This window comes from Lampetra planeri, chromosome 9 (assembly GCF_965212315.1).
Source record: "Lampetra planeri chromosome 9, kcLamPlan1.2.h2, whole genome shotgun sequence".
NCBI lineage: Eukaryota > Metazoa > Chordata > Hyperoartia > Petromyzontiformes > Petromyzontidae > Lampetra > Lampetra planeri.
The window spans coordinates 10,780,772-10,802,850 of NC_136115.1; the positions used below are offsets into that span (position 1 = coordinate 10,780,772).

The 22,079-nt window shown below is 54.5% G+C and overlaps 1 protein-coding gene across 4 annotated transcripts in view; it reads left to right on the forward strand.

The window, feature by feature from the left end:
* Positions 1-22,079, forward strand: part of LOC144720667 (paired box protein Pax-5-like) — a 117,893-nt gene that overhangs the window by 60,344 nt on the left and 35,470 nt on the right. For all 4 annotated transcript variants that reach the window (XM_078597598.1, XM_078597599.1, XM_078597601.1 and 1 more), the window contains exons 7-8: positions 5,970-6,136; positions 11,775-11,889. In XM_078597598.1, coding sequence (XP_078453724.1) covers positions 5,970-6,136; positions 11,775-11,889 — 282 coding nt within the window. The remainder of the gene's footprint in view (positions 1-5,969; positions 6,137-11,774; positions 11,890-22,079) is intronic.

Consider the following 22,079-nt stretch of genomic DNA (forward strand, 5'->3'; position numbering starts at 1 on the left):
AGGCTCTGTGTTCTGCTCGCTGTGCGTGTGTGTGTGGGTGCGCGTGTGTGTGTGGTGTGTGCGCATACGTTTGGGTGTGTGCGTGTGGGTCCGTGCAGGCGTGTGCGTGCATGTGCGTGCGTGCGTGCGTGCGCTCATTCATCCATTTGCATGCGGGGTATATTGCGTGCACCGTTCTAGAAATGTAATGCACACTCCGTGTGTGCTGGATGTCAGGGTATATATGTTTTCGTCAACAATATTACGCACGATGTTAGCTCCTCGTTTTCTCTGGAACCGATGTCGTTTGCCGAGCGAGTGATTGTGTTGCGAGTAATTTAAACACGCACGCGGCCACGTGACACAGCGGTTAGAGCGCTCGGCTTGCAGTCAGAAGGTCGTGAGTTCAAATCCCGTCGAGGGTCGGTCCGGCCCCTTGCCTTCCTGTGTTGGACACAAATGGACACCACTTTATGCGATGTTCACAGTAATCGTCGTATGCAAGCGCTCGCTCCCTCCATGGGAACGTGGAATTGCCACCGAAGGAGCGTTGTCCCAGCGCTTGTATGACATTGACTATCGATGCGCACTGTACGTGTGTGTTGTGATGGACGCCTTGTCGATCACGGCGCTGCATCGTTATTTATTTGTGCGTGTGTGTGGGGGCGGTGTGGGAGGAAACACAATATTGGCGTGCCAGGTTTTCCAGACTGCGCGAGTCATATGTGTGGCAATAGAGTTAATGCGGCTGGCATGGTAAACGATCAGTCATTCAATTAGCTGCGATGGACACACCTGGCGCGACAGCCTGCCTGTCCGCAGGCTCCAAATGTGGAGCCGAATGTGAGGCCTGGGACCTTTTATTTTCAAACACATCATCATCGTCATCACTGTCAACAACATCATCGTCTACATCCGATCACCAATGCCATCTGGCATATTGTCTCCTGTGTTTGGGAGTTCACGCTTTTGAACGGGGGGCTTAACTCAGCCCAATGAGCATCATCATCATCTTTACTGAGCATATACAATTGGTACCACTTTGTGGAAAGTATATAGTAGCCAATCTATGGAGAAACTGGTCCGAACATAGCAACATGGAATTTCCACCATGGCTTCGGGTCCCCAAAATAGATGAGCTCTCCCCAAATGTTCGTTTGAAAGTGGACGCAGCATTTTTTTTTCGAAAGCTAGATTGCCGTATCTGCAACAAAACCAAAAAAACACAGTGTTGTATGCCTCAGGGTGAGGCTTGAACATTGATTCGGGTCAAGTGATAGTTGCCCCTTTGTTTCCAATTTTGCTCAAAAGGGCACAGGCTAGTGCAGGCCTCGGAGGCGGCCTTGAGCCTAAGCTGTGGGGCTGGCTTAATAGCCACGCTGAAGGAGCTAGACCTTAGTGCTCTGATTCAACCATCGGCTGGGTGGATGGCGATGTGCCGAGCAGGTCTAAGAGTCAGGCCGGTTTAGTGTAGGTATGCCTTAGGGTTAGCGCCGGGTGGTTGGCTGCGTTTTGGACGGGACTAAGGGGCAGGTTTGGTGCAGGCCTCAGAGTCAGCCTGGAGTTGGGCGTTGTGGTGTAAGCAGGATTAGTGACCGGGCTTGAGGGAGGGACCAAGCGCTAGGCTCAGTGCAGGCCTTGGGGCGAGTTTCAGGTCTGGGCTATAGGGGCAAGACTGAAGCTCAGGAGCCAGGCTGAAGCTCAGGGACTCAGCTTCCCGGAGATGGGGGGACGGGAGAGAGGTGAGTGGGGGGGGGGAGAGGAAAGGGGTGGGGGTTGGGGAGGCGCGACCGTGCGGTCCCCGGCGTGCCCGGGTCGCGGGCGGCCACCGGGTCAATCCCTCGCGATGAAGGGGACAGCGCGTGTCCCAGCAGCGCGATCAACGTTACAGGGCAGATCAATGCGACTCCATCTGCCCACAAAAGCGCTGGATTAAGTGGGATATTATGGGCGCGATGAGTTGCCACGCGGCTGTTCATTCCAGCTTCATTTCGGCCGCCTCCAGGCCGGCGAAATTGAGCGATCGATAGCGACCGGGGATCGTAAGTCCCGGCGAATCTAACCGCCCGTAAATTTAGAGTGACACCTCGCATGGTGACATAAACTGATATATGAGTGATTCAGAGCCAGGACTGTGGCTTTTTAATATAGAGAGTCTGATTGCGAGACTTTAAAGTTGCCATGTTTCGCTGAACTCTGGGGAAAGGGCAGCCAAATCCACAAGATGGAAGAGAAAAACATTTTGTTTTGGAGTTAATAACGGATCATAGGCAGGAAATCCCTGCAACGCACGCAGAGAAAAATATGAGAACAAGCTTAGGGTTGGAGCGAGATGTGATTTACTGTTTTGAAGTCATGAGACAGTTAGTGGTCATGTAAGACTTAAAATGCTTTTAACCTTTTTGGATTTGATTTAAATGATGGTGTTTTATACCAGATTGAAAGTTAAGGTGGGAAAAAGCCTTTCATTTATCAGAGATTGATGAGCGGCGATGGTGGCGGCCTTAATTCTACGAGCGGAGAGCGCGCCCGGTTTTGTGCGCGCTCCCGCTACGGATTGTGAAAATGATGGGAATTCATTCGGGTTAATCATTGTTTTACTGCAGGAAAAAAGAAAATAATAGACGCTATTTCTGGAGTTGATGAATCGTTAAAATACCTTTGAAACATTCATATGTTGTGTCGAGCATTACGGGAGATTCCCTATAAGTGCATAATTTAAGTAAAAAAAATAAGTCAAGTCAGCCTGTCTGTGGCCAAGCAAGTACTCGTTTGAATTGGCAGCCTTTATCAAGTGATGCAAATTCCACATTCCTATTTCCAGGTGCAGTCTGTCCAAACGCCAGCTAGAGTTAACTCCTTGAAGGGACACCACTAGGGCCATTCCCCGGGGCGATGAAGCGATTGCTTGCACGGCTGTACGGGTTCCAGAAGCAAATTTCGCTCCTCACCATAATCATCATTAGCCATGATCCATCCACTGCTTCCCACAAGCAATTGCCGTAATTGCACGACGCTGTGACAGTCCACCTATCACCAGCACACGAGCCGATTCCATTGACCCATTTTTCGTGCCGGGGTTTTCCCCTCATTTACATATTTGAATTGTCGCTCCATCTCCCCGGGCGACGTCCTCCCGGGACTCGCTCCATCCCTCGGCAGCCGCTCCGCTATTATTCCTGACCATCGTCCACCGTCCCTTCTTCCGACGTGTCCTGCCCAAGCCCGCTGAACTTTCTGCACGGACGAACTTACGTCGAATGACCCGTGTATGTGCTCTAGTCCACGGGTTCCTCTTTTACGCCTCAATGCCATTCCCAGCATGCATTTATTCGTGGTCTTTGCACACTTTTGAGCTTTCCGTGGCATTTCTTTTGTGGCCACGGTCACGTAACCGAACCGTGCGTCACTGCTGATGACACGTCCCATTAAAATTGCACATTTGAGATGCAATCGATGATCTTCCTAAAAAGAGAGAGCACTGCAGCGACATGCCTTGGTGTGCCATTCTTGTAGATGCATTGCTGTCATGATGACAACACACACAGACGGGTAAGCTGGGTTATTCGTGTGCGTGTGTGTGTGCGTGTCCCATAGTTGGGACTATTGGCAGCACTGGGCAGCATGCTTATTGTATCAATAACACGAGAGACGTTACCCAGCTGGGTGACGACGCAGTGCTTCGCGCGAGCAGGTCGTAATTATAAGGGAGGCTCAACCCATCATCTCTCAAGGGTCGATAAAGGTATAAAGCCGTCATTGTATTGAATAACTCAGTCCTGTCATAAGAATGTGGAATTTCCACCACTTCCGCCGGGCCATAAACCGAGATGAACGCCGCACACGGCTCGTTTGAGCCGGGGGGGGGGAGTCACTTTGACTTTGACGATGCGATATTATCGCTGACATCGCCACTATCATCTCCATGAATCACGTTTATTGTCAGACGCGGCACCTCATCGCACGCCGCTCTCTAATTATTTTATGTTCGTTCCCCATAGGGGAATCTTATTGCGGTCCCGGCCATTGTAAACAAGTCCACGGTGCACGTGCCTTTCCGCGCGCTTGTGCGTGTGTCTGTGGTCGTGGGGAGCGGCGGTGTAGCGGTGAGGGCACTGCACTATGAACCCGGCGGCCCGAGTTCAATTCCCGCTCACGGCCAAAATCGGTGACGATTATCTGAACCGGTCCTGGGCCTCCGCTAGGTCGACTCATCCTCAAATGAGTACCTGGTGCGGTGTGCAAACATCGCCACTCCACTGGGGAGACAAAGGCGGCCGGGCGTATTGCTGGCAAGCCACCCCCTCGTGTGCCTTGCCGGCCTTCATAGGTGCTCGCTAACAGCACTTGCCCCAACAGTCTGTTTAGGCTATTGGGGGGAGATGGGGAATCTTTGTCTTTGTCTTCGTGTATGAACACACGTTTGTGTACATGAACACAAAGACAAAGATCTCTCATCGTGGAGCATCGGGCGCAGTGGCAAGCAGCGAGCACCTGTTAAGACCGGCATGACGCGTGATGGGGTGGGGGGTGGCCGGCACTCTGCCTGGCCGCCTTTGTCTCTCTCTGGCTCTGGTGCACGCACCACACGAGATAGCTGAGTTTGCGTCAACCAAGGAGATGCCCTAGACCGTGAGTAAAGTTTCTAGCCGTTGGATTGACTCGGCTCACCATCCCTCCTGGGCCGATAAAATAAGGCGCCACTTTGAGCGTGGAAAACCATTGGCCTTTTATACACAGTGCCGAGTAATTCACAGCCATCCATACGCAAACACTATGAAGCGGAACAGCGTCTCCCTTCTTATCCTCAGCTGTGTCTTCCTCTGCCCCGCACTGCAGTCTGCGCCGCACTGCAGCCGGCGTTCACTCTCACCGCTCTCTTCCCGGGAGCCCCGCAGCCCTGGCTCAATCCATCTCCCCGGCGCCCCAACCCTGTACAGTTCTTTCCGCGGCTCGGCCCTGGAAATCACTCTTCTCCGCATTCGGCGCGAGCGCTCGTGGCATAATTTAGCTTTTTTGCCGAGGGTTCTTTTTTTTCTTTCTTCCGTAATTTATTTTTTTCCGGGTGAAATATTCTCTGCCCTAATTGCTTTGTAATGTCTTCATTTGTTCCGCTTCTGTCACCGCCGCCTGCTCCAGTTCGCTGGGCTCGTCGCGCAGACACAACCCTTGCGTTCGCTCGCTGCCGGTGCCTCCGCTCGCACGCTCGGTGTCAAAACGAAACTTCACTCAACGACAAAACAAACGCGACTTAAAAATGTTCGCGCACTCGGGCGGCTCGTGACAAATGGCCGCTCCCCGCGTGCTCTGCCCGAGCCCAGAACCCCCGGCGGTGCTGGCGGTCCCAAGTCCCCCGGTTGTCTTGGTCCCAAGTCTCAAAGTTGTCGAGACGCAGAGCGAGTGGCACCCAGTTTCCCACCGCCCGCCTGCGTAGACGCGCGGTCGCTGATAACGACGCTCTGGCTTCGCTCACGGAGGAGATCCGTCCGTTGTCTCTCCGCGCTCTCTGTGTGTCGACGACGAAAGCGATGAGCGGACGGCGCACGTCTCCTGCACACGTGCGCCCGTCGCTCCACGTGAACGTCCAAGTTTGTCTCACGCAGCCCATCAGCATCGCGCAGGCCTTCTGCGAGTGCATCAATTCGGCACGGATTGATTTAAGACAGGTCAAACTCTGAACCGGTTTCGACGCACAATGTCGCATCGGTTGGGGTTAGGCTTGCTTCAGTCAGTGATTTTGTTTATAGGCGAGAGGCGCTCCCTACCAGCCTGGCTGCCTGTTGCAGTGCATCACATTGCACTGCGTGCCATTGCATCGGAGGTTACCGCATTGCAACGCATTGCTTCATTGCATTCGACCGCCGGCATCGCAGCGTGTCGCATTCGTCGCGCCGCCGTGCCGAACCACGTTCGCTTCCGTGGTCGTCGCGCCGTTGCGTTGCGCCGCGGCTGACCGCGCTCGTCCTGTGTGTGTGCGCCTTGCGACCCAGACGTGGTGAGCCCCGTGCAGGCGGGCGACTCCCCCGTGAGCGGCGACGCGGTGCGCAAGCAGCTGCGCTCCGACGCCTTCGCGCAGCAGCAGCTGGAGGCGCTGGAGCGCGCGTTCGAGCGGCAGCACTACGCCGAGGTGTTCGCCGAGCACGGCAAGCCCGAGCAGGTAACCTCGCCCCGCTCGCACCGCACGCCCCGCTCGGCCGCTCGCCCTCAACTCACGCTTTTCCGCCCGCTGGCCTGCTCACACTCGCTCTCACTCGCCCCACTCACACACTCGCTCACACTCAGGTTGTGCGACAAGTCAAGGGCCTGGTCTGGTACCGTGGAATCCTCCTATCACCCTCTCACCTCTTCCTTACCTCTCACCCCTGTCACCTCTCATTCGCCCCTCTTTCCCTCTCCCCCTCTCTCACCTCCCTCTCTCACCTCTAGATTTCCCTCTCACGCTCACTAAACTCATTGCTCCCCTTTGACTGTGGCTGCTACAGATGCTCTGCATCGATCAATGCGCCGAACATTGATTCGCCTGTCTCTGTGCGGCATTGTGCCTGTGAGCACCGGCTGTGTTGACCTCCAGCGTGGGCAGGGTGGTTCCACAGTGGGCACCTCACCGCTGTGGCTATGAGATGTTAACTACCTCGCCTGGTATACAGGAGGTCGTGGGTTCGATCCCCACCCAGACGCCTGCTGTATATTTGGAGTGTGCGTGTCTCTCGCTCTCCGTGGTCACGTGGATTTTTCTCCAGGTCCTCCGGTTTTCCCTTCACATTTAGAATCAACGTGCGTTTAGAGTAGTTGGCTGCTACACATTTCCATGTGATAAGCCACTTTGTTGAGCTATCATTTGTGATAGCTTGGTCGCTTCTGAAAAACAGCTTCTACATAGCTGAGTGGGCCTTACCTGCTAAAATATAGTTCATAGATAGTTAGTGGGCATTGCCCACTGGATTGGAGCTTTTGCGTCACATTTTTTTTTCAAGACGTGCTCCAAAAACGGAATTAATCTCATTTTATGTTTGGCTCTAGGACCCTCAACTCTTACAGATAAAATCATAATAATAACTTTTGTAGGCCCCGGTTGAAAACACCCACAAACACTTTGACATTTTCGTCCCCCAATTGTGATGGACCTGAACTCAAAAACTTTCCTTTGGTGGCTTGTAGATTCAGATTGTTTATTGGAATTGAGCATTCTCTAAAACTTACTAATTCAACAAAATACATTCAATAAAAATTTGGGGCCTCGATAATTTAAAAAAAAATTCCAATTGTTCTGCTTATGAGCCCATGTAATAATAATAATTATAAATTGTGCCAAAATGTGTCTTCGTACCCCATCTACAACATTAGAAAGTACAAGTCAATGAGCTGCTTTCGTTCGCACTTGTTAGATAATAATCTTGATAGATTAAAATTACTACGGAATGCAAATAAGCGACATCAGCCTGTGCGTATTCAACATCACGGCAGAGGGAACTCTGTGTTAACGGACACCATTGAAATCTTTATTTATACTCGAGGAATCCGATGAGTCACCAAGCTCTTTTTCACGGGTAATAATCATTCAAATTTGTAATGCGCATCCCATCCTAGGATCCACATGCGCAATGCATGGGAAGCAGGAAACACAGAATCAGGGGGCCATGCGACCAAACTAAAGAGGGAAGGCCACTTGCAAGAAATTGATTTTCAAAGCAGACTTACATATTCTTGATTTCCAGTGTGCGCACAGGGTCAAAACGTTACAACAACAAACAACACAACGAGAATGCGGTAGGAGTGCAGAATGTCGGAAAGGTACGAAACAAATATGCAAATACAACGATGTTTATTTATTTTACCAGCTAACGCCCACTGAGCGATTAGCTTATTGTTTTTTTTCAGATGCGACCTGGCCACAAATGATGGCTCAATCGATCAACAAGAATCCAATATCTTCATACAGTAGCATTCGAGACGACGACAGCGAACGCGCTTACACCGGTCGGTATTCGGAGGCCGCGGATCGGGACAGCGGCTGCGTTTGACACGAGCGGCACATCGCGATAGCCGGCAGAGTCCCGGGGATTCAAATCTGCGCATCACCCGGAGCGATGGCAAAGCCGCGGCACGCGTTTCGAGCTTGGGCGGCAGTGGCGGTGGCGGCGGGCGCGATAGATATCCCCAAAGGCTGGAGAAACCTTTAAAAGTGGCAGCGCAGACGCAGATAACGTGGGAGAGAGTCGAGATAGTCGTTCCGGCGAAAGGCCAAAAGACTTTACGCGAGAGCGCTGCGCCGCAGGCATTGTGCGCGTCGCCTTCCACCTGATTTTACTCTTTTTTTGTTTTAATTTCGCCGGGGAAAGTTTTAGCGAGCGATGATGATAAAAAAAACCCCTCGCACTGAAGTCATTGAGATATTTCATGACCTTTATAAGCCCTCGGCCGTAAAATTTTACACGGAAGGAACAGAGTAGAGAGAGAGAGAGAGGGGGATAAAGGTGTGGTTAAACGTGGCGCGGTATAAATTGAAAGAATCCCCCTCCCCCCCCCCCCCCAGTAAAACACACATTCAAAACTCGCTCTGATTTCGGCGCAATTAAAGCGCATTTTCCGGCGAGATGAAGCTCTCTCATGAAGATTTATCGTCTCGATATTGTTGTAGTGTTTTCCGTGCACCTCTCAACCCCACGGGCCCCGTACGGGCAAGATTAATACCAGGGGACAATGAAATCGAGTTGCCTTGCCTTGTAACTTTATCGCTGAAAGTGTGTATTACCAGCGGTAACCTTTATTTACTTTCGCCAGGCTATTAAGCACGGGGGTCTAGTAATTACTCCCCAGCCCGCACACTTAAACCCTTTGTGGCAGAGACCACTGCCTAATTGAGTTCATTTTCATTTCCTCTCCGTCCCCTCGAATTAATCAAGTGATAAATCAGTGAAGGGGCGATCGTGGCGGCACTGGGCAGTGGGATTAGCTTAACTGGCGGTGCCTCTGGGCCCCCCTCTATCACCCGCCCCCCTCCCCCTACTCACCCCCCTCCACCCCACCTCTCCTCCTGCCACTTGACCCCCTGACCCTTGGCTCCCCCATTTGTCAGCTGTTCCCCGCTACACGACGGCTGTGCGACCGTGCGTCGGGGCACTGCGCGCACGCACAGCGTTCACGCGCCGCACAGCGCGCGCGCGGAATGGCAAGTAGAAAATAGCATGCGCGCCAGGACAGCATGCACACAATAGCAAAACGGCAGGCGCATTGCACACAGCATAGCATAGAAATAGCATGGCATACACACCGAATAGCGTAGACATAGGACACACACAGCATAGCATACACACGGCATAGCATACACACCGCACAGAGCATAGCCACAGCATTGCATACACATCGTACGGAGCATTCACACCGCATAGCATATGAACACACAAATACAGCACGTATACTACACATGGGTCACATGACAGGCACACACGCACCACACACATGCACGCAACATGCACACGCACACACCTATGCCACGCAAACAGCACACACAGAGTGCTTATCTATACTGCTGGTCCCAAGCTCGTGGTGGAAATTCCATATTCTTATGGTGGGGGCAATTCCATCCCGATGTCGATATAAACCCCCACCAAACTACACCATCCTCTGAGCGGTGCTTGAACTCGCGACCCTCACAGCCGCGCTCTCTCCGCCGCGCAGTGCGAGCGCGAGGGGGCTCGGGGCCCGTGCGTCGAGGAAGAGCGACGCGCGGACGCGCACGCCCGCGTGACACGGGGGGGGGGGGGGGGGTGGAGGGGGGTAGGGTGGCGGCAGCGTCCGTGGATGAGAAGATTTGCTCGGAAGCACCCCCTCCACCGTCGAAACGATGACAGCCCCTGGGCTCAGCGCTGATCTCCCGAGCGCAGGCGATTGGATCTCGGGGGTGAAAAAACAAGCGCGTGTCATCCTCGCCGCTCGACTCCCTCGGCTCCGGGCGCAGCGTTTTCAGCGGACGCGGGCTGCGCGGAGGGAGTGGTCGTGGCGGAGCGGTGGCATTGCGGTTGGGGCGTGGATCCTGGCCGGCCGAGTTCGCTTCCGCGACTTTGACTGCATCGGTGGCGAATGTCCGAACCCGTCCCGGACAATCTCCTCGATCGACTCAGCCTTAAGCGAGTGCCCGGCGCGGCGGGCTAAAGCACCAGGGATACAGAGGGGTGGAGTTGGGCGCTTTGCTGGCCGCATCACCCCCTTGAGCGCCGTGGCCGGCCTTAATAGGTGCTCGCCGACCAGTTTATAAGGCGCCACGGAGACTGTTTGTCGTTTTTACGAGTGCGCGTGTGCGTGTGGCGGGTTTAACGACACATTTATATTTACGTGTGTGTGCGCGCGCGCGCATCCAGCCCGATGCTCTTATGCTGCCACATAAACGTGTGAGGGGCGGGCGTGGTGGCGTGGAATGCGTGCACCTGTGCGCTGGGCCGCTCCCCTGCCCGGGCGCGCAGTCTCTCGGCACGGTGCGCCACTTTAACACGGAGTGGACTTTCACGACCACTGTCATCCAGAAAACGGGTTTTTTTGTTGTTGTTGTTGTTGGGGTTAGATCGCGTAAATAGAAATTTGTCGTGAAACCCGTCACCACCCGGCACGGCCAATTGACGAACCGTACTAGTTGGCTGTGTCGGGTGGTGGCGGGTTTAACGACACATTTATATATTTACGCGATCTAACCCCAACAAAACAGCAACCCGTGTTACAGTGTGCCACCATTATTATTGCGATTGCTAATCTGGCCTCTCACGAATCCGGCGACCAAAGGGTGAGCCCTCCGGATGGCGGTGGTCTCGCGACTCTGTCACGGCTGCCCTTGAATGGTTGCTTGGATTATGTCATGAAGAGAAGGCCTCTGGTCCAGGTTGTGGTGGTGGTGATGAGACTCTTTAAAGAGAGATGTGGGTGTTGACTCTGCAGCGGCTGTGGGTTTATAGCAGGCGGCATCAACGTCGTTGGTCACGTTGACCTGCCGACGACCCACTGAGGTCACGCAAACTAGAACGACAAAGGAAAAATACCCCCATATAGCCTTTAACACACTGTAGGGGCAAGTGCTGTTAACGAGCACCTATGAAGGCTGCAAAGGTACACGAGGGGGTGGGTGGCCGGCACCACGCCCGACCACCTTTGTGTCCCCAGTAGCGATGTTTACACGCCGCACCAGGCACTCATGTTGGAGGCCAAAGTCGACCGAGGGGAGGCCCAAGACCGCTTCGGATGATCGTCACTGCAGTTGGTGACCGCGAGCGGGAATCGAACTCGAGTCCGCCGGGTTCGCAGCGCAGCGCTAACCGCTCCTCACACCAGGACTCATCCCTGTGGGAGCCCCGGCGCTGCTTGCGCTCCCGCGGGCTAAATTGCTGATTAAACAAAGACGGCGAGGGGGCTGCTCACACAACTTGAGGCCGGGCGAGTGTGCGCAGCCTCCCCGCCGTCAACACGGCAACGGCACTCGGAGGTCGACTGAAGGCGCCTGGAGAACCGGTGACCTCGCGGCGTTGGAGCGCCAAGCCAGCGGCAGCCGAGAGCCCGAGGTCAATTGCTCCGCTGGCCCGGTCTCTCTCCGGCCAGCGGTCCCCGGCTTGGGATCGTGGAGTTTCCGGCGGCGTGAGAGCGGGCGAGGCTCTGCGGGCCCGCGTCGCGCGGCGGCGATCGCCTCTTCCGGCTCGTGCTGAACCGAGATGCCGACGCGTTTTGTCCACTCTGTATAAAATGTGAACCTCTTGTGCCTTCTCGACTTCGATTAACGACTGTCCGTGTTTCGATCTGTGCGCGCGTGCCCCCAGGGAACCGAGTACCCTCCTCTATCGGCCCTGGGAGCCGGCATGGACGACGTGAAGTCTGGGATGGTGGGGCCGGGCACCCCGGAGATGGCGGCGCAGTCGTACCCCCTCGTCACCGGTGAGCGCCGTGCGGCTCCCGCGGCCGCGGTCGCTCGGTCTCGCGCTTGACGACGATGCTGTTGAGTCCCGCTACGTGAAAGGCGTGGTTAAGTTGAATGCAGATTGAACGCCCGATCGTTTATTCCAATTCATGGATGAATGGAAGCGACCGTTGATGACGGCGATGATGACGGCGATGATGACGGTGATGACGACGGTGGTGATGACGGTCATGATGATGATGATGATCCTGACGGGCTGACCGCGGTGGAATCCACGACCGCCCGACGGTGAGACCCGAGCTGCGATACGAAGAGCAGCAGACGAACCCTCGGAGCTGCGCACCTTCACTTGCACTCTCGCTCTCTCTCCCTTCTCCTCAACTCTTCCCGCTCGTCTTGCCAACTCCTCCTCCTCCTGCTGCTGCTGCTGGCGGTGACCAATCCCGGGGCAACGCGAGCTCCATTCTGAGACTCAAATCGTCAAATCACTCCCCCTCCCGGCTCCTACACCTTGTCCGCGTCCCATTGTCCGAGCCAACAGGTGCAAGGCTGCTGCTTATATGCATCGAACAAAGGCCGTCTCTGTCTCCCGAGATGGTGGTGCATTGTAACAAGTTCTCATTGTGGTCTGAGTCAGCCTAGAGGATGCCCAGGCCAGGTTTACATAACAATTGAAACAACGATCCCCAGTGTCCACCTATCACCAATGCCAACGAATTGTAACCCACGATCGCTTTGCACCCAGGGGCGGCTCACGATAGCTCTTCTAGCACTTGTCGCTGTCGTTTTGTGCGCGTGCGCGTGCGTGCCACGCCACCCATTAATGGATGCTCGTGAACAAAACCTCCCCAATTAACACGCCCGTAACAAACACTAAAGGGCCCTCGAATAAAGTAGCCTACACCGACTATCGGGGGAAGCGCTGTCAGCGAGCGCAGTGCACGGAGGGGTGCAGCGGGCATCGCCGATCACTGCGCCGCCACTCCCCGCATTCGCAAAACGCACGCAACGGCGCTGCGTTGCGCAACGCAGGTGCGTGGCAGGTGTGAGCGATGGGCGAGGGCGACACGGGCTGTCTCGTGGCGACGCGCAGAGACCGTCGCCCACTCGGCGTTCGAGGCGGATGCAATCGCAGCCCCCCCCCCCCGCTCCCCCGCCCCCCCACCCATCGTTCGTCTCGGCGCGCCGCCGGCACCGAGCGGGAATAATCTCCGCCCACCTGTCGGAGATTTGGCGGCGGTGGCGTTAAAAGTTCGCGGGGCGAAGGAACGTCGTTCATGCGCTCGGCAAAAAAAAATAAAAAACGCGAGCCGCGTAAGAATGCGCCGTCCCGCCACGCGGCTCATCGGTTCGGGGCGCGCTCACGTCGCCGTCGGAGACGCCTCTCTGGGCCCTCGTAGTTCGAGCGATTTAATTTAGGTGGGGGGGGGGACGGTCCGTAGCCAATCGGCCTGCGTGCGGCCGTGTCTAGGGATCGAACTCTCGGTCCTCGCGCAAACCGGCTCCCTGGAGGGGGGCGGAGGGGGGTGGTAGGCGCTCGGAAGCTCCGCACGACGCAGACGCCTCGTGGTGCGCGGCGGCTCCACGCCCCGCGGCGAAGCCGCGCAGACTCGCCGGGGCCCGCGCGTCTCTGGGCAAATCATAATCCGTTTAGAGCGATCAATTTGTACAATTCCTTCGTGTGAGCTCAATTTGCTGGCGATAGCAGGGGGGAGGGGGAAAGAAAAAAAAAAGAGAAAAAAAATCCAACTCCACTCGGCGACGATGGCGTGACCCGGGATCGATACGCAGGAAAAACAATTCGCCGAGGAAAATATCGTTGCCGGGCCGTTTCCATTCGCCTCCTCCCGTCGGAGGGGGAGTGCCGCGCGCGCGCTCGGGGTGACGTCATTAGCCCCGCCCTGGTCGAGGCCACCTGGATTCAGACGCAGAGGTCCAGAGGCCGTCGACAGCGTGACGGTGTCCCGTTTGGGCGGGCTGCGTTTGGACAATGCTGCGGCAGCGTGAAGAGCGCGTCCGAATAGAGCACCTCCTTGTCCGCATAGGGGGCAAAAAAACGAGGCAGAAACTGGAACACAAAAAAAGGTCAAAATTGCAAATGGAAGCGTGGAGAGATACACGCTAGGAATGTCACTGAGAGACTGGATTAGTAGCACGGGGATCAGAGGCATGCTATTGACTGTTAAGGGAAGTAAGTGGGCTTGGGCAAGACACGTGGCTCGAAGAGACGATGGTCAATGGACCAGACTAGTCATGGAATGGCACCGAATGGAATGACTGCAGTGGAGATGGAGCGACGAGATCAGATTGGGTGCAGGAGTGAGATGGACTGCGTCATTACAGGATGGTGAAGAATGGAGATGACATGGGGTTTCCTTCATCTAGCAGTGGATAGACAATGGGTGATGACTATAACATTTTTTGGACAAGGAACAGTGTTTGTCTGTCTGCGTGGACGGGTCCGTGTGTCCCGCAGTAACCTGGTCGTCTCCCTCCATCTCTCCCAGTGCTGTCGTAGCGGAAATCGTGGTCGTTATCTAGCTCTGATAGAATCGAGCGCAATATTGTTCACCCGATTGTTATACAATGGTTAACAATTAACGACAGCCACTACCTCCTCCCCTTCCCATGTCTCCTTCTCGTCTCTCTGTTACTGCTACTGTGACGGTCGTTGGTACAGCCACACTCTCATCAATGATCTGTCTCTTCCTCACCTCTCTCAGCGAACACTGCTGTCAGACGCTGTTCTCGGTCGGTGGGTGAGTGGTGGGTAGGTGGGTGGCGAGTGGGTAGGTGAGTGGTGGGTGGGTGGTGAGTGGGTAGGTGAGTGGTGGGTGGGTGGGTGGCGAGTGGGTAGGTGAGTGGTGGGTGGGTGGCGAGTGGGTAGGTGAGTGGTGGGTGGGTGGGTGGTGAGTGGGTAGGTGAGTGGTGGGTGGGTGGCGAGTGGGTAGGTGAGTGGTGGGTGGGTGGTTGGTGAGTGGGTAGGTGAGTGGTGGGTGGGTGGCGAGTGGATAGGTGAGTGGTGGGTGGGTGGCTAGTGGGTAGGTGAGTGGTGGGTGGGTGGGTGGCGAGTGGGTAGGTGAGTGGTGGGTGGGTGGCGAGTGGGTAGGTGAGTGGTGGGTGGGTGGCGAGTGGGTAGGTGAGTGGTGGGTGGGTGGTGAGTGGGTAGGTGAGTGGTGGGTGGGTGGGTGGCGAGTAGGTAGGTGAGTGGTGGGTGGGTGGCGAGTGGGTAGGTGAGTGGTGGGTGGGTGGCGAGTGGGTAGGTGAGTGGTGGGTGGGTGGGAGGTGAGTGGCTAGGTGAGTGGTGGGTGGGTGGCGAGTGGGTAGGTGAGTGGTGGGTGGGTCGGTGGTGAGTGGGTAGGTGAGTGGTGGGTGGGTGGCGAGTGGGTAGGTGAGTGGTGGGTGGGTGGCGAGTGGGTAGGTGAGTGGTGGGTGGGTGGCGAGTGGGTAGGTGAGTGGTGGGTGGGTGGCGAGTGGGTAGGTGAATGGTGGGTGGGTGGTGAGTGGGTAGGTGAGTGATGGGTGGGTGGGTAGCGAGTGGGTAGGTGAGTGGTGGGTGGCGAGTGGGTAGGTGAGTTTACGAACCAGGTAATATCCCAGCGATGCTAAGGGAGCAGATTGCCATCTTGGCCTCATCAGTGTTTTGATTGTGAGAAGGGCCTCATGTAAGTAAGACAACGATGGCGTCAATGACAGATTCCATAAACAAAGCAGATCGGTACCAAAACCCCTGCAGCTATCATTTGTAGTGAATCTCATACAAATAGTAAACACATAAAACAGACCATGATTAATTTATTTGATCATTTCATCCGCACCGTGAACGATAACGAGGAACAACAAAAAACCCTCGTGGCCTTTTTTCGCGAGTAAAACTTATAATTTAATTTGTAGCCTTCCCAATATATATGTAAAGAAAAATGCTCGCGTTAATATTTTAACGTGTTTTTGTACCTTGCTTACCGTACGTTATAATTGTGTGCCGGCGCATAATCGTAAAGTGTTCATTAAATATTCATGGCCCTGTGAATCCGCGCTCATGAATTTAAAAAAATGTTGCGATCACGCAGAGTGATGCACGTCGGATCAAGTGAGCACAAACCCTAGCGAGTGTTTCAGCGAGGCTCACCCAGCGAGTGTTTCAGGGAGGCTCACCCAGCGAGCGTTTCAGCGAGGCTCACCCAGCGAGCGTTTTAGGGGAGGCTCACCCGGCGAGTGTTTCAGGGAGGCTCACCCAGCGAGCGTTTCAGCGAGACTCACCCAGCGAGCGTTTCAGCGAGGCTCACCCAGCGAGCGTTTCAGCGAGACTCGTCCTGTTAAATGGATACCGACATGCGAGATGAGATCTGGGTATCGGTGTTAATGTTTAGAGGCAGTAGATGAACTAAATACAATCGTTCGAATAGGCTTCAACAGTGAATCATTTCATTCGACAAATATTAAATTACATTTATATCTTGAATAATCTAGGCCGGTGCCGTTGTAGTTAGAGCACTCAACTCACAAAAATTGAGTCAGGGGTCAATGTACCCCATCATCATACCTTTGGGGTCAATGAAATACATACCAATTCGTACCAATGTTGTTTTCATGGAGACACTGGCCCAGGAACAGTAATGTGGAGTTTCCACCACTGGCTCAAACATGCCAATGGATGTGAGTACTGCCCAACAATGATGTGAGCAGGTGGACTGTTTGACCTTTGAATTATGTTAAATTATTTTTTAGAATCAATCGCTGCTCGAGCACAGCATGGGATGGGATCATCTCCATTGGCAGCTCTCGGCAAAATTTCGATTTAAAGCTTTCGTGACTGCAGGGATTAATCTTCTTGGTCACGTAGAAGGAAAATAATAAAAATAAAAATAAAACATAATAAAATACAATAAAAATAAAACATAATAAAATACAATTGTATTTTATTATGTTTTATTTTTATTATTTTATCATTTCCCTTCTACGTGACTTTACCGAAAGAACCAAGAAGATGAGCTCTCGGCTAGTTGTGGAAATTCCACATTCCCACGTGCCACCTGCCATGCACTTCCAACAACGTGGTGCTCGTTGTATCGATCCAGGAGGAATGATGGGCTGAGCTGGCACCTGGCCAGAAACTTTACCGATAACAACATCAGTACTTGGAATTACGCTTCAAGAGATGTTTCGTTTTAATAAGAGCAATTAGTTAATTGATCCGGTCAAAGTAAAGTCAACACATCGTCCTTCTCAAGAAATCGTTGGCTCGGCCAGCGGTGAAAATTCCACGTTTCCATATCAGCCGCCAATGTCGCGCCAAACAGAGGGAGAGACTCACCCAGTACATTGTCGAGTTTGCCATGTTCGTTATTTGAAGTTATCTGGCTTTGGGTCTGAAAACATTGAGGCTCGCACAGATTTCACAACCGCAGTGATAAGGTGCGTGCAAGTGAGGCTTTGTTGTGACAAGTGCGAGCTTCGGGTTACATCCATCTGCATTAGGGGCAGAGACACTCCGCATGCTTTTGCATGCGCAATCATGAAGCGATCATTACGCTCAGATTTGTGGGCAATTATTTTGCGAGTTTTGCACCACCGTGCCACCTTGTACCCAGCAGTTTTCCATAAAAGCGGCGCAGGAATGTGAAAAAGCACCACGCGTGCATTATCCATTCTTATTAAACGTTAAGTCCTCCTGAGGTCACTGTGACCTTTCGTGAGGAGGAGGAGGAGGCATCCGATGGCGCGGAGAGACCGGCACAACAACCGACGCGCGGCTGTCCGCATGCCGAGGGCGTCCGTGGATCCACCACGTGGGAGATTTCAGAGGTGGCTCCGAGAGCCGCGGCGTTGTGTCGCCTTGGCGACCCGACGGGACGGCTTCTTTTTTCTAGATTTGAAGCTTTCGTGACTGCAAGGATTCATATTCTTAGGTTTTTTCGGTAAAGTCACGTAGGTAAAAACATTAAAATTAATAAAAGTTAAATAAAATAAAAATCACGACGTTTCGGAGGCAACACAAGCTTCCGTCTTCAGGTGGAACCGTCACAGCCACGACAGCTGTATCAAGTAAATGAGGGCTTCTTTTTTGGTTTTCGCTCAAGTCCGTGCTCGTCTCTGCCCCCGGGCGATGCTGAGCCAACGGTGGAAATTCCACGTTTCTGTGGCAGGGGCCAGTATATCCCTAGGTTGACCACTCTGGATGTAATGACCCCAGCGGGGGGCGGTGGGCTAGAGTCGACTCACAGCTCGATGGTTTCCTGCAGGCGGCAAACGAAACTCGAATGGGGCGGCAGAAATTGTCGGCGGAGCACAGACGCGATATTACGACACGTCATGTTTAACACGCACATTGTTGAAAATGTGAGTTAATTGTTGACTAACAATGAACGAATGTGCCTTGAGTCACTTCGCACGCTCTCAGTTATTGCTCTAGAATTGCTGCGGTGCAACGGTTTCAATGTAACAATAATAATGCACACAGCCCTCTGCCCAACGGCTGATGGAAGACGGCCTACTCACGCCGTATTAGTCACCAGGCTCGCTTCAACGTACTTCACCACGCTGGTCACGTGTGGTGTGGTGAAGTGGAGGGGAGAGTGACGCAGGAATGCTTCTGATGCCACTCGCCACTGACGTTTGTCGTGACCGGGAATCGAACTCGGTTGCTGGGATCAAAGCACCGCTCACCGCCACGGTACAACACGACTGCCAAATTCATCTTTATTATTTTATCTGCTTGGAGACTGCTCGCGGTTGCCCCTCGCGAAACCCAATTCCCCGCAGCTCTAAACCCACGCTCCTTCACGCCAGCGCTGGCAGTCGCTTTAAAACACCGTTCAACTGCAGCCTCTGCCAATCATAATTGTTCTGTTTTGCTTTACGTCCCCTCCTTCAATACTCGGCGTGGACTACGGCTCAATCGCACCCCCCCCCCCCCCCATTAGAGCGACTTTCTGGAAGCAGAGCGAGGGCGAAGGAGGCGGGCGCCCCTTAGGAAGCCGCGCGATCGATCGCAGGGCAGCGGCCGGAGGGCTCCTAGCGATCTCGCTCCGCGTGGTGCCCGCCGCCGTAGCTTTGCGCAAGCTACGGACCCGACGGCCCACGAGTTCGATAGCCTGCCACGGCTAATGGCCCTGGCCGCACCGCCCGTTCGTCAACTGGGCAGCAGCATGGTGCAGCGTGATCGCACGGCCCTCCTCCCCCTGCCCCCCCCCGCCCCTCATTACCAATGCAGCGTGAGGAGGTTGTCATCCAGCAGTCGATTGACACAGAGGGCTGTAGATTGTTCAGGTGGCACGAGACCCACCTACCGTAGGCACCACGTGTTGTCGCCAGGGTCTGGTACCCAAGGCGGCAGCCACGCTGGCTCCGACATTCGTGACACGGCCATTATGAGCCCCCTGTCCTTAGCCAGCTTGGACCCACAGCATACGATGCAGCGGGCCAACATGACATTTCATATTCGCTGGGTCTGTGCGACGAGACGTAAAAACAACGCCCGTCCTACGGGGAGCAAAATAGACACAGTGTGTCATTAAGTGGGATGCACGGCGTGGCCGGGGCTTTTGGCAGGAGCATTATTTTGGGTTCTCCTGCTGGGGCGGGAAGTCTCTGCGTGTGGCGTGGCAGGCAGCCAGCCCGCCGAACATTCGGGCCGGCCAACGAGCCAGCCGGTCGATCAATCACGTGGCCAATCAGATGGTCAGTCAGGCTACGGGCAGTCGACCGGTCAGGTCAGTAAGTTGGTCCGTCAATCGGTTTGTTTAGTCAGCCGGAAATCTGGCCAATCATCCAGCCGGGGTGGCCAGTCACCCAAATATGTATCCGGCTAACCCACCAGCCATCCAGCTCTGCAGTCGTTTCGTTACCCAGCAAACCAGGCAGCCAGGGTGGCCAGGTAATTGTTTAACCAATTGATGAGCCAGCCAGCCAGTCATTGAGCCAGCCAGCCACCAGGCCAGCGAGCCAGCCCGCTCGCCATGCAACCATCGAGCCAGTTGCCAACCAGCCGCATTCTCGTGACAGAGAGTACTGGGTGCGTGCCCAGCCACCTGACTTGAAGTGGATATGCTTCGCAAGATATCGGCTTTCACCTGGCAGCAGTGGTAATAATAATACTAATAATAAATAATGCCCCGTCTTGACACGAAGAATAAATTAAAAAGCACTTGTGAGTAATTGAAAGGCCCCTTTAGGAATTTGGCATCAACATTGTCAAAGACATTTGAGTCTCTGGGCGTAAGCACTTGCTTGTGCACGTTGAATGGAGCGGGCGGAATGGTTTTCGTGCAACGCAGCGCGTCTCCGTGTCGTCCCGGCGATTAATCGATAAAAGAATCGATTCTTACGCTTGCGGTAGGCGCACCGACTCGCGCGCGCGCGTGTATATACTTCCAGACTTCCAGTTACTGTACGTGCGATTGAAATGCTAATTGTGCATTTAGCACGAGAGGGAGGAATCGGTGTGCGGGGGGCGTACAAGCGGAACCAGGCGACGCGCGAGGCAGACAACGCCAACGCGGCACAGAGACGAATCGATTCTTGACTCGGTGAATCGAGGGGCGCCCGGTGGTCTGCGATGAGTCTCCTCAACCGGTTACCAACTTGTAACTTGCGTAAATGGAGACCGCTCGAGTAGAGCGAGGTGCCTCGGCAATCAAGCGAGTGTATGCGGCAGTGCCCGTGCCCATTGGCAGCCCTAGAATCACTGGTGGAAACTCCATTATTGCCATGGCAGGGGCCGGCCTGTCCATAGGATGACCACTGTTGCCCTTCCCACAATAGCGGTTCTCACTTCATCGGCCCTGGAAGGAATGAGAAGCTTGCAGTGAGAACCATCGTAGAGGGTTTTTTGGGTTAGATCGCGTAAATATATAAATGTGTCGTTAAAACCCGCCACCACCCGACACAGCCAACGAGTGAGGGTTGTCACGTAAACAGAACGTGCCACATTCGTAACTAGTACAGCATTGGCATGTAACTAGTACAGCATTGGCATGTAACTAGTACAGCATTGGCATGTAACTAGTACAGCATTGTCATGTAACTAGTACAGCATTGGCATGTTCTGTTTACGTGACAACCCTTACGAGTTGGCTGTGTCGGGTGGTGGCGGGTTTTAACGACACATTTATATATTTACACGATCTGACCCAAAAAACCTCTACTATGGATGATATTGGTCGCGAAAGCCTCCCACGTGTTAAACTGCAGTGAGGACCCTGACCGGGATGTTAACTCACAATGATCCCGTCGTCGTGGTGCTGCACGAGTGCCCGTGGGTGTGCGAGTGAGTGCGTGGGGTGGAGGCGCTGCACATAGGCAGTACGTATCGCTGTGTGGCTGCCACTGGCCACGGCACACCTCGGCCCCACAGCTCCACCACCTCGTGCGCCGTGCCAACCTTACTAGGCGCTCGCTCACATCACAGGGGTGTTATTTGGGTGAGACTGGGTTTTTTTTCTGTGCTGAGGCTCTGGGGGCATGGGGGGGGGGAGGAGGGATTGGGGGGGAGTCTCTACGTGTAGGACGGCAGAGAGAGCGAGAGAGAGAGACGGCCGTGATAGATTTATGGCCCCGCAAAATTGCGCGTAATTATTACAATTGTCTAATCACCGCTAATTGATCCGGAAGCCGATAGCGACTTCCGCAGTCCAAAGGTCCACTTTGCCGGCAAAATTATGGGAAAGTTAATTAACGCCATTAATTAAATAAAATTAAACGAGGCAGAGTGACGCCGGCACTTTTCGTCCAAGGACGGGATGGGGAGAAACCGCCCCCCCCCCCGCCGTACGACGCCCGGTGCACGGTGCATGGTACACGGTGCATGGTCCATGGTACACAGTGCATGGTACACGGTGCATGGTACACGGTGCATGGAGCACGGAGCATGCGCGCGTGGGTGCGGCAGAGACGGCCGCGACTCGCTTACAACGGGAGGGCCCCCGTCTGTCCCGTCGCCCACGCCGACCACGCTGGGACCTCGGCCGAGTGCGCTCCTCGCGCGAAGGGGCTCGCGGGGGCGCTCTCGACGGCGACCCAACGGCCCGGCTTTGCCGCGTGGATGGATCGCGCGTAGCGCGTTGCTCGTCCCCTGAACGTGAACGGCCGGTGCGGGCAATGCCGGTGACGATTTTCGGGAGGCAAAGGCGTCCGGCCGCGGTGTTGGCCACCCACCCCTCGTGTGCCGTGCCGGCCTTCATAGGTGCTGCTCGCTAGCAGCACTTGG